This window comes from Corvus kubaryi, unplaced genomic scaffold (genome assembly GCF_017639235.1).
Source record: "Corvus kubaryi isolate FWS band 111438036 unplaced genomic scaffold, C.kubaryi_AGA036_p1.0 37398, whole genome shotgun sequence".
NCBI lineage: Eukaryota > Metazoa > Chordata > Aves > Passeriformes > Corvidae > Corvus > Corvus kubaryi.
The window spans coordinates 55213505-55226344 of NW_024581137.1; the positions used below are offsets into that span (position 1 = coordinate 55213505).

The following is a 12840-nucleotide window of genomic DNA, read 5'->3' on the forward strand; positions in this document are numbered from 1 at the left end:
TCTTCCAGCATTTTTATCAAGGGCTACCCAGGGGGAATGGAAGTTCTTCCTGATCTGTTTTGCTCCCAGGTATTTTTCTCCTGGAAGGATTTCTAAAGAGCTAAACTGAAATGAATCCATTTCTGAGCAGCCCCATGCCTTGGGATGGGATCAGCAGCTACTTTGGCTGGTGTTTCCAAGAAAGGTGAACATTTTGTCACCCCAGCTTGGATGTGCCAAATGCTGTTGGGGACAGATGTCAGCTCTCCACCTGTGGGACCAGACAGGACAGCAGAGACAGGAGCAGCACCACTGCTGTCAGGCAAGCGAATTGTGAACTTCCTCCAAAGTCCTGTGCGTGAGAACTTGCAGAGTTGAAAAGGGTTTTTTTATTTTCTTCAAGCTACACAATTTCCTTGGGCAGGTACCAGGTGCAATGAGACATCAGACACCTGACCTACTGAGACAGACACCAAATTTCAGTGTCTTCACCTGTTTATTGGTCTTAAATGTCCAGTGAGTATTTATTGTAAGTGAAAACACGGCATTGCAGCAATAGCCCAAAAACAGTGGCACAAAGTCGGTGCCCTGGCTCTGATGTATTCCAGTGGCTCACTGAGGGAAACTCTGAGCTCTAAAGAACCTCAGAGTTAACCATTAATTCACTGCTTCATTTGCCACATTTCTCCTCTACTCAGACCTGCTCAGTGTCTGGACATCTGCTGCGCTCCTGGCAGCTACAACAACCTGCAATTTCTGACAGTACCTGCTGCAAATCCCTTTTTCATCCCAGCACGGCCCCGAGCCAGAGCAAACACAGAGATACTCACTGGACAGATTTCTAACCTGTAGATGTATCCCACCCTGCAGACACAAGGTGCCAGGGGCTGTGCCTTGCTACTGTGATGAGTAAAAGCACTGACCTGGTCCTCACTCGTCAGGCACTCAAATCTCCCTCCTCCCTCTGTTATCTCTTTGAGGCACATGAATCCAAATGAGTTAGGAGAGGGAAAAGTTACAAAATGTCATTTATTTAAATTTGCTGTTCATTGCCAGCAAGCTCGAAGCTGAGTATGACTGAGCTGTTAGGACAGGACGCCTCCACAAGCAGGGGATTTATAACAGTGTCTTCCAAGAGATTTTCCAGCCCCTGAAAACAAGAGCAACATAAATCTGGAGGTTTAAATCGAGCTTGTGCTGAGAAGTCCTATAAAACATCTGAAGAAAATTCAGGATAAGCTTGATAAAAGTGGAAAGAGAAATTGCTCCAACTCTGTTGAGATACAGGTGATGCAGAATATATTACACAACTTTTTTCATCCTGCTGTGGCAAAGCCCAGTGGAGTGAGCGCGGAGGGACAGGGATCCAGTGTAAGACCATGAGCTGAGAAGGGAGGCAATTCTTGCATTTAAATGCCCCCTTGTTAGGATTTTATCACGAGGTTGTTCTTCTTCTTCTTGGCTCATTATCAAACAGGATTTCCTTCCCTGATCTCAGCTACAAAACCACTCTCAAGACAGGTGTCCTCTTCCTTTCCAGAGTAAAATAAATGATGCCTGGTTTTATTGAAACCAACCCAGAGTAGTGTTTATTATTGAAAATATACAGTATTTTTGAACATCACATAAAAAGCCTGGTAGATACAACTGCTCTAGTTCAAAATGCTCAATGGATACCTTTTGTGCAGCACGTAGCGTTATCCTCAGAACGCAAACATCCTCTTCTCATCACTGCTACTTTTACAGTGCTTCCCTTTTGTGTTTTTTTAAACCCAGCAAAGTTGTCCTTCCCCACCCCGATGCTCTGAGCTGAAAAAACCCACTTTCCAAAGGCTTTCCACTGACATTGTGCTGGAAGCATGGGGCTAAGAGGAATGAGGGTATTCTGTAGAGCTACTTAGAGCTACTCCTGTCCTTTGAAAATCTGTGTAAGAGCAGGGGCATGGTGCTTGCCAGGCTAAGTGCCCTGTGTGGATGAACAGTCCAGCGATGCCCTGACAATTCCCAGTCTGTCCAAGGGAGAAATGGGGAAGGCAGATAAATTCGGGCTTTTAACATCACCTTTCAGATGCTCTTTTTCTTGCTGCCACGAGTTCTCAAATGACAGTTTTGCAGAGAAGAAACTTTTTACAAAGGAAACAAGAAAGGGGTGGGCTATTATACACCAAACTGCTGAAATCATTAGGAATCAATGTACAGGGTGAGATGGGCAGCGCGTTAAAAATAGTCTTTGTTCACCACAATATGAAAGGGGGAAAAAAACAAAACAAAAAAAAAAAAAAAAAAAAAAGAAAGAAAGGAGAAAAAAAAATTGATTATTCCTGCCAGTGTGCTGTTTTAGACTTTGCGTTGTGAACTTCCACAGGATGCAGTCAGGGTTGAACCTGCTCCTTCTTTGAATCTGTTTCACCACCACCAGCTCCAAGAGGCTTTTCCCTGGTTGCCTCAAAGCAGCATCACGGATGCGGGAGATGAGAGTCTGCCGAAACAGGATGGGCCCCTCACTGGAAAGAGATCAGTGAGGACAAAGGAGGGAAGTTTGCAGAGAGGGGCTTTGGGTGTGAGTGAAGACAGAAGAACTCCGAAGGCCACGGCATGGTGGTGGGCGGTGTCCGTGCGGGGCGGTCACACGGCCGCGGTCTGCTTGATGCTGTGGAAGCTGATCCGTGTGGGGGACGTGGGGATGGACATGGCCCGTGCCACGCGCACCCGCAGCGAGTGGTGGTCCTGCCAGCGGTGCCACCTCTTCCTGGCGGCAGAACGGACCTGGGGAAAAACAGAGCAGAGGACGTGAAGGGAGAATTTCAGGTGTCCTCTGTGAGGGGGTGCTGGACAGTGCTGAGAGGAGTCATCATATTGTCAAGGCACTGAAACAGGGTTGATTCACAGGCCTGAAGAGGAGCTTCTAATTCATTGCTGTTCTCTTGGGTACTTGACTCTGGGAAAAAACATGACTTTTACACATCTCGTGTCTCATATCTGCTATCTTAAATACCCCAGAGCATTTCAAACAGGCCTAAACAAACGCAACTGAATCAAGCCCTCAGGATGGGTGGACCTGATGGATGGTGCATCCAAGATCTGTCCAAGACCCGATGGAATTCTTAGAGAGCCCCATCCCAGGGGTACAGCTGCCCCCGCTGCCCTTGTGTGTGAAGAAGCACTGGTGGTGTAACCAAGCACTGGTTCTGCAACGCAGGCACACATCACCCAGCCCTCGTGTGCTCCTGGTGCGGGCAGTGGAAGCTGCTCCACGCCAACAGAAGGTCATCCTCAAACAGGTGCTGACAAATAGGTCAGATGAACCTTGAATTTAAGTGTAATTTTTTTTTTCCATGGAGCACAGAGAGAGCCCAGGAACTCTGGCTCAAATATATTTGTACATAAGCAAGAGAAAAACAGGAGAAAGGAACCCTAAACCTCAAATGCAGAGGGAGGGAAGGCTTGAGATACTCCTAATATAGACCATAAACAATTCCTGCCAAATCCCTGGCAGAGAAGACTCAAAGTCAGAATCTTGGATGAAGCATTTGGACCAATTTCTGGATATTCTTGTTGATCTCTGCTTTCTGTAGAGAGAAAAGCAATTCAGACCCCAGGGAAATAAATAAGCCTACAAAATTAGGTGAGATGAATCCGGGCCCAGCTTCCTGGAGAGTCAAAAGCCTGATGTATTCATGACACTTGGAAAGGATGCTGATGTTCTGCTGCCAACCTGAAATCTGGTGAACCGTGAAAGAAGCTTTGTTACGTAAAACTTCCATATCAAGCCAGGGCCTCCTTTGCCAAAACCACATTTTTTAGAAGGTGAGGTTATAAATAATGTAATCTAGACTTTGCACCTCAACTACTGACCCATACATCTCTTCCTGACCGAGAGGGGACCAGTCAGTGTGGTCAAAGGGGATGATTCATCTCCTTCTAAAGCACGTGTCCAAAACAGGCCAGATATTTGTGATCAGATGAAAAATATCTATTTCCTTTAATTGGTTATAAAATGAGTCGAGACAACCAGCTCTATTTTACATGTCTGGATTACAAATGTAGCTAAGTTCAGCCAATATTGGTATCTAACCCTGAGTATTTTTTAGTCTTTAATGTACCTATTTTGTACTTCAAAAAGTACATTATTATTGTACTTCATCCCTCAAAAGTAAAAAGGATTGCTCTTAGGCCAATTTTACCACAGACAAGGAGAACTTTGGGTATTATCAGCAGTGATGAGGTTGTGGAGAAGACCTCCAAGGGATCAGCTGCCCTGGCAACTGCACATGGCTTGGGAGGAGCTTGCAGAGGCTGTGAGGCCCATGCTGGCACAGGTTCTCAGCTACCAGCACGTGGGTGAGGTCAATCAAAGCCACCCTGGGTGTGTCTGTCACCACCACTGGCGCTGCAGGGAAGATGGAGTCAAAAAAAAAGAATTGCCCAGAAATGAACAGTCACTGCTTTTCTTCGTTTCTTTGAAAGTTTGGGGATGTCTGCAGGGGCTCTGTGGGGTCTACTCAAAATACAAGGAACACACACAGCCTCCAAGCCCACTTCAGACCAGCTCCAAAGTGCTAAGGGTGCTCAGATGAGTCAAAGAGTTCCAGGAGTGCAGATGTTTCCAACCCAAAACCACACCCTGTCAGTTTGAGGTGCCTCAGATGAACAGGATGAAGGCTTGATGGTTAAAACATACAAGAGTTCACAAGGAGGAACAGAAAGGGGAAAACTGCGCTCCTTCCCTTGGCTGGTTTCAATCTTCCCATTTCTGGGTGAGCTTTCAGGGACTTGGACAGACCCCTGAGCTGTAGAACTGCTACTGAGAAACTGTGGTCTGGCACCAGACAATCCCTTCTCATCACAGCTTTGCCCATGAAATACACTCCACCACAGGTTTGTGAGTACCAGCCTGGAAAACAGTTTTGCAATTGCCTCTTTGGTGCCTTTTCTGGTGAAGCCTGAACCTGGAAGTGTGGCTTTTTTATCAGAGCCCTTCTAGAAGGCAGAGATTAGGCAAATCAGACCAGAGGATTCCTTTCTTTGGGTGTTTTCTCGACTATCTGTGATCTGTGCTACTGCCAGGGTTGACATGGTGGTTTTAGGTCATAGCTTGGACTCAGTGATCTCAGAGGTCTTTAACAACCTAATTGATGCTGTGATTCTGTGGTTTAAGACAAACAGCTGCAGATTTTTACAGTAAGGTGAGGAGAAAGCCACACTGGGTTTCTTTCTTCTGATTCTGAATCAATGATTTGTTTCTATATAAATAATAATGTTTGTTTCACTTAGTAGGGCTCAAACAGAACCTAATGAAACAAATAATAGGAGGTAATAGGACTGGAGAAAGAGAACACCCAACGAAAGGAGAACTAAAACTAAGAGAACTGTCAGGAAGAGCAGGATTGTCATGAATGATTTGGAGATGAGAATGAGAATAATGTGATTAAACAACAGTGCAGAGGATTTCTAGAAGAGCCTCTCATTCTGAAGCAGTAGCTACAGCATCTCTCCACCAGTTTCAGGATGGGGTTTGGTCAGGTTATAAAATGAGGTGAATGACACAGTTATATGGGATAGCAGAGTCGGGATGGACTGACTCAATCACAGACTGCAGCAGCCTGGACTGCTGGCCATCCCCTTCTCATCAAACTGACCTCTGTGGCTCACTGAACCCTCCTGGGAAAACAGGAGAAACACAGGAAAGCTGTGCCAGGGTGTTGCAGTTTTCTGGACATTCACTACCTGCAAACCTACCATGGTTCCAGCTGGAGAGGCAGAGGGATCCTCGCTCCTGATTCTGGGTGGGAGGGAGGATATAATGTGCACCCAAAGGCAAATCCAGGTGCCAGAGTCCATGCAAGGGGGGAGGCACCTCCCCTGAAAGACTCACACCCAGTCTTGGCCAATTATCACAGAATCCTGGAATGGTTTGGGTTGGAAGGGACCTTTAAGTTCATCTCAGTCCAACCCCCTGTCATGGACAGGGACACCTTGCACTGGACCAGGCTGCTCCAAGCCCCGTCCAATTACTGGACCCATTATTTATGCTTCCAATACAGACAGTGGAGAAAGAGACAATCCCTCTCAGGATGGGACTTAGGCATGTGGAAGGAAGTAGTCCTTGCTCCTCTGGGTACAAACCCAGCTTAACTGAATGTTGGGCTCCTCAGACAAGTGGTTTAAGTAACACATAAAGTGTCAGATCATGGGAAATTGTCCCATGAAGACCTGATATGCAGAGGGATGTTGCCTCTCAAATGCTCTTTTCTCCCCAGATGTCACCGAATGCTGAGATACTGTTAGAGAAAATTTTCCTCCTTTCTTCTGCACTGAAATTTTGGCTTTTTTTTCTGAGAAACCAGTGTGAAGAGATACTTACTCAGCCAGTGAAGCCAGATTAAATTTATCATTTGTGCTTCAAGCCAACCAGGTCAAAAAGAGCCACCTGGAGATAAAGATGTGAGTCTAAACAAGCAGCTGGCCTTTGTGATATGGTTTGAGACAGAATAAAAAAGTAGTAACAAAAATGCTGTCTTCTTGTACAGCTGGAGCCATTCCTAATGGACTGGGCACATGGAAATGGGCTCTGCACTTTCAAGGGTGAGGGCAAAGCATTTTTTAATGACAGAATAATTAACTGCAATTAGGTGAACAGAGTGGAAGCAGAAAAGGTTAAGATAAAACTTATACCTTGTACTTGAACTCAGAAACAAAATGCTAGGTTAACTTTAGGTAAGAAAAGAAAAAACTGGCTGTGGCTGCTGTAATAATGTGTTAAAAAAGACACCAGAAAAAGCTATTACACACTGGAAGAGTAAAAGAAAAAGAGAAAGCAAAATAGGAACTTCAAACATGGCTGTTAATCTCTGTAAGAGCAGCTACCTCTATTTATTAAGCATTTCTAGAGTCAGAACCATGCCCCAGAGTCCGCATCAGCACGTTTATAACCTGAAGTTACCAGCACTGGCCTGTAACAGCCCAAGGATGCTGCTGCCATCAGTGGTTAGAGCTTAACAAGGAGTCTTGGGAACACAAATTATCAGCCTCACCTCTGTGGAACTTCAGTTGCTTGAGAGGACAAATTATCCCAGCTCTGAGCACAGAGCTTTGTGTACTGTGAATAATCACAGTTTCTGAGTATGTGTTCAAATCAGGTTTGCCAACATGTTTGTGCCTATAGAGTGTGGGCACTGCTTTGGAACAGCCAAGAAAAAGGATTTGGATAATGGGATGAAAAGCAATCAGTGGGTGACAGTTTTTCTCTTCTGACTGGATCACCTAACCAGGGACTTGTCAAACTTTTAGATCACATCTGATAAGAAATATTGTTAAAAACCTCTTTTCCCCCTCCTCCACAGCAGAACAACAAAGAAGAATGAAAGAGGTGGAGAGAAGGATGAAAACATTCAGAGAAGGTTTTTTTTTTGACAAAGTAGACATCAACTTTGGACGGCTACTACCTGTGCTAGACACTGGCTGCTGGCTAATTTCTTGCAGCCATCAATTAGAAATGAGCTGAAAAAAGAGCAACGTTAAAAATCAGATTTTTGAAGAAATGTCATGTGTCATGAGCAGAGAGGAAGAAGTTTTGATCTTACACAGAACAAAGGGGCCCATTCACCAGGGGAATCTTGACATAATAACACTAAAATACAATAGTTATGTAGGTGTCTGATAAGAAGAGTAGGAATAAATGAGCTGCCATGGGAATGGGAGCTGGAATTAGGACTATTGGGATGCCATCATCCTCTGTCCCCAGGAGACATCCCTCACCTGGCAGTGCTAACAAGTGAGGGCCAGGGGGACAGCAGCCCCTCCCTGTCTGTAGAGTAAGCACAGAATCCCAGAATGGTCTGGGTTGGAAGGAACCTTAAAAATCACCTCATTCTATCCCCTGCCATGGGCAGGGACACCTTCCACTATCCCAGGGTGCTCCAAGTCCTGTCCAACCTGGCCTTGGACACTTCCAGGGATCCAGGGGCAGCCACAGCTTCTCTGGGCACCCTGTGCCAGGGCCTCCCCACCCTCACAGGGAACAATTTCTTCCCAATACCCAATCTGTACATTCATGGTGTTCAGTAGTCTGTGACTGATTAACTTCTTGCTTTGCTCAAATGCAACTTTTTATTCCCAGAAATCCTGATAAGAAGGCAAATTAATTAAATGAGTAGTATTTACATAGATCTCGACAGGCTTTAAAACAGTCTGATTTTTTTTTTCTCTGAAAACTGTTTCAGTGGTGAATTCAACAACTTCCACCTACATTTAAGCACCTTTGTGCTGCATTTCAGATCCCTGTGCTGCAGTTGGAGGTGACTGGAGAATAACTTTGGGCTTTAAACATCTTTGAACAGCAGTGCAAATTGTGGAAAGTGGATGAAGATTGAATCAATGTTTTTGTAAGCTACAGATGAACAAGAGGGACTTTCAAGCAATGTCCAGACCAGCAAAATGGAACTTTAAATTTCAAGACACTGGTCTCACTGTGTCTGACTTTGCAGAGAAATTCACTTCCATGAGGTTTCTGAAGTCCTGGCCTCTCCCTGCATCCATCAGAGACAGGGGCAAGGCCATAAGGTATTGGCAACAGCTCATCAAAAAGAGACAGCCAAAATAGATCACTTGGAATCTACCCTCATTTGCGTGAATCACTGCCCATAAATGAAGCTGAAGGTGATAAGCTCAGCTGGTTATGTGCATCCATCAGCTGTCTAATGTTAAGGGGAATAAATCCCATCCATTACTTAATTGTTTAATACTTAAACTAATGTAAGGTGATGCCTTAGATGGTACCTGGAAAGTTTTCCAGAGGGGTTAGGGTGTCCCTCAGGGAGGAAGGATGGCAAATGCTGGATTTAATAGAAAATTCTGTGAAGCAGCCGTGGGTCAAACCTCTCCAGATCCTTGGAAGGATTAAGCACAGGATGATTTGAAGCAAAGAAACAGAGTGGCCTAAGCACACAGACCCCTGGACCGACCTGTGGGTGTCCAGGTGAGGAGTTCTAATGCTCCCAGAGAGACAGGATTGGTTTCATCCGTGTTTTGTAAATAAACTACATCAGTGAGCAACTGCACCTGTGTCCTACCCTGCTGGTGGGGCTTTGCCCAGCTCCCACAGACCCAACCCCTGGGGCCAAGGGTGCTCCTGTTACCATCACACCAAATACTGAACTGAAATCCTCATACAGGTGCCATTATCAGTATTCAATCCTCCTGAGGTCAGGAAGGGATGTAGTCAAAATAATCTGTAGGGCTCAAAGGAAACAAAAACAAAGATCAGGTAAAAACATTCTGGGTTTTTTTTTTTCCCCCAGGTACCCTACATCACACCACTATTTATGTAACATTGTTATGGTTTTTTGTCTCCCTAAAAAAATTATCCTGCTTAATTGGTCTGCAATTCCTCTTTTTTTTTTTTTTTTCCCCAGAGTCTTTTGCAGCAATTCCATATAACCCCTTAACAGGAGGATATTTTCACAGCACCTGCCAGACTGGAACGTCAAAGTTTATTTCTAAGATCACAGCAGTGCCATTTTGTTATCACAGAGAACAGTTCAAGAAGCTGGAACAATTCTGACTAGTCATAAAGATTTGCCACACATTTTTGGGTGGAAACAAATGCTGCTCGTTTCTTCTGGGCCACAAAGGACCAGAACTAACCACAGCAAAGGGAGGCCATGGGTGCACCCAGCCCACCTCAAGCCCCTGTGATTTTATTGTGGGGTGCTCTGGAGTCAGCCTGACATCAGCAGTGGTGGAATGAGAAGGAATATGGGGTGGGGAAGGACCCTCAGAGCAGATGGAGTTAAACTTGAGCCCTCTAGTCCACCTCCACATTCACCTTTATTCAGAGATTTTAAGGAATGCTTAATGCATGTCCTTTGGGCTTGGAATGATTAATGTGGAGCCTGCCTGGGCTGATGGGCAGGGGATGAGTAACCATTCCAGGGGTGATTCAGAGCTGGCAATTCTAATGAACAGCCTCCCAAGGTGATCAGATCAAAGGAAGCCACTTTGAGCTTAACAGATTTTGAGAGACAGATGGTGCTTGGCTAAAGGTCAACAGAAAAAAAATTAAACATATTTATTGTTGCCTCGCACCTTGTTGTAAGGATAATTTACAGTGGCATCTGATCTATTCCTCTCTGATCATGTTTTCTCTCTAAGCCAGCTAGCTGCTTTCCATTTGAAATGTCAGTTGATCGGTGATTATTGATATCGATCAGATAATGTGGTTATTGATATTGATCAGATAACACTGAATCTGAGTCCTGAGCTAAGAATTCAGGCTCTAAAAGGACATTTTCAGACACAGGCCTGGCTAGCTATGGATCCCTCCAGGACATGGACAGAAATGAAGGACACAGAACTCATGAATTACAGAATAATTAAGGCTGGAAGGGACCTCAGAAGGCCCCTGGTCCAATGCCATGGTCAGAGCACATCCAGCATAGTGGTTTCATCCAGTTCTGAGATTATGCCAGGGTCTTGTCCACTCATTTTGAGCACAAACAACAACAGAGATCTCAAAACACCTTTGAGCCTCTCTTCCAGTGCTTAAACATCCTCACTATGATATTTTTTCTGCCCTGTTTAACCAGGATTTGCCTTGCTCCCTTCATTCAGTTTCAGAGTGCAGACTGCTCTCCCTGGGCAGCCCCTCATCAGGCACCATCCCTTTACAGATGTAGGTTGTTCTCAAACACTGCCACCCCCCTTCCCAAGCCCCTGCTCTGGGATGGCTGTGTTGGGATCTCCCACCATAGCTGCAAGGTTTCCAAGGATCAGAGAACTCTCTGAGGGATCTGGTGGTGACTGGAAATTGCATGAAGCACCTAATAACAAGGACAAGTGATCTCTGGAGGCAGGGATTCTGATTCCTCCATTACACTCGTTTCTGTCATCACTGCTGAGGTAGCAGGAGCAACACCAGCCTTATTTAGAATATGAAACACTATAAATGCACTCTTTCCCTCTCTCTCTGAAATACTTCAATTTATCTCAGGAGAAAACCATCACTATTAAGAAGGTCTGGCTGAAAGGTAAGACACCACACCAGAAAGGGAACTGGATGGAAGATCCATCTTCCTTTAGAGAAGTTTTGTCTGGAATCAGTCAAAGGTAGAAGCGAAATTCTGGGAGTGCTGTACCCATCTTCCCGTGAGCAGAAGGTGCACGCTGAAGAAGTGGAAGGAGAAACTGACCTGCAGGAGAAATTGTGCAGCAGGGATTTTGTGGGAATGCATTCCCTCAGCACAGTTTCAAGCCATTCACAGAATCACAGAATCACCACATGGCCTGGGTTGGGACGTTAAACCTCATCCAGTGCCACCCCTGCCATGGGCAGGGACACCTTCCACTATCCCAGGCTGCTCCAAGCCCCAATGTCCAACCTGGCCTTGGACACTTCCAGGGATCCAGGGGCAGCCACAGCTTCTCTGAGCACCCTGTGCCAGGGCCTCCCAATCCTCACAGGAATAAATTTCTTCCTAACATCTAATCTAAACGTGTTCTCTTTCAGTTTAAAGCCATTCCTTCTTGTCCTGTCACTATGTGCTCTTGTAAATTCTATCTATCCTTGTTCCAAAAATCTCCATCTTCAACTTTTTCTTTTTTTTTTTTTTAATCCAGTATTATCTGAAATTAAATTCAGCCTTGTGATCTGTGAATTGACTGAAAAAATTTTGAGGAGCATCTTTTTTTTTGCAGTAATTGAAAAGGAAGCTCACAGGCTGCATTCACTCTTCTGAAGCGGCAATCAACAAAAATGCATGCAGATTTTTCATTATGCCCGTTTTCATAACATCTTCAATTCTCAGAAACCTCTCATTCTCAATTTTCTTGGAAGTCCAGAGATGCTCTTTTCCATTTGGATTAAATGACATTTGCATATTTTGCCCTCTAGTGCTGGTAGATTTTCTCTGTGTCCAAAAAAATATAACTCTTTTTCCATAAAGTCTCTAAACAAATTAATGAGTCAAGTGCCAACAAGTGCCTCTTGTGCCCATCCATGGCACACACAGTTCATGCAAAACAGCTTCAGAACACTTCAGAAGCAATAAAACACAAAAAACTGTAAACTTTTAATCTGAACTGCTCCTCCTCCGTGGATTCACTGCAATAATTTGTGTATAAAGTGTTGGCTTGGAAAGAAGGAAGGGAACAGAGCTGGGGAAGGGTCTGGAGCACAGATCTGATGAGGAGCAGCTGAGGGAGCTGGGAAAGGGGCTCAGCCTGGAGAAAAGGAGGCTCAGGGGGGACTTTCTGGCTCTGCACAACTCCCTGACAGGAGGGGGCAGCCAGGGAGGGATTGGGCTCTGCTCCCAAGTCAGAAGCGATAGGACAAGAGGAAATGATCTCAAATCGCAGCAGGGGAGGTTTAGATTGGATATTTGGAACAATTTCTTCACTGAAAGGGTGGTCAGGCATTGGAACAGGCTGACAACCAAAGTGGTGGAATCCCCATCCCTGTAAGTGGTCAAAAACTGTGTAGATGGGAATGTGGTTTGGCGATGGGCTCGGCCGTGTGCTGTTAATGGTTGAACTTGATGATCTTAGATTGGTTCTTTGACTTAATGATTTTTTTATCAACAGCTGAGGGGCCTGACACACCCTCTCTCACTGCAGCCAACAAAGCCAGTCCAGGAACTGTGTGAAACACTGTGTTTTGTGGAAATGAGGGAAAGGGACGTGACTGCAGGCCCAGGTCAAATGTCCACTCAAAAATGAAGGAAATAAAATCATCCTGTTTGAAATTCTTTGCACGGACTGCAATTTAATAGCTTCACTTTTTCCCTTCAGCGATGCCACATCTGTCAGACCAAATCACTGAAAATCAGGACATTTTATGGCGGCATCAGCTATTACCAAGGTGTC

At 45.1% G+C, this 12840-nt stretch overlaps 1 protein-coding gene across 3 annotated transcripts in view; it reads right to left on the bottom strand.

Moving 5' to 3' along the window:
- Positions 1 to 990: 990 nt before the first annotated feature.
- The window catches only part of CRHR2 (corticotropin releasing hormone receptor 2), a 142232-nt gene continuing 130382 nt past the window's right edge, over positions 991 to 12840 (bottom strand). For all 3 annotated transcript variants that reach the window (XM_042043450.1, XM_042043452.1, XM_042043451.1), the window contains one exon: positions 991 to 2745. In XM_042043450.1, coding sequence (XP_041899384.1) covers positions 2605 to 2745 — 141 coding nt within the window. In that variant the 3' untranslated portion in view covers positions 991 to 2604. The remainder of the gene's footprint in view (positions 2746 to 12840) is intronic.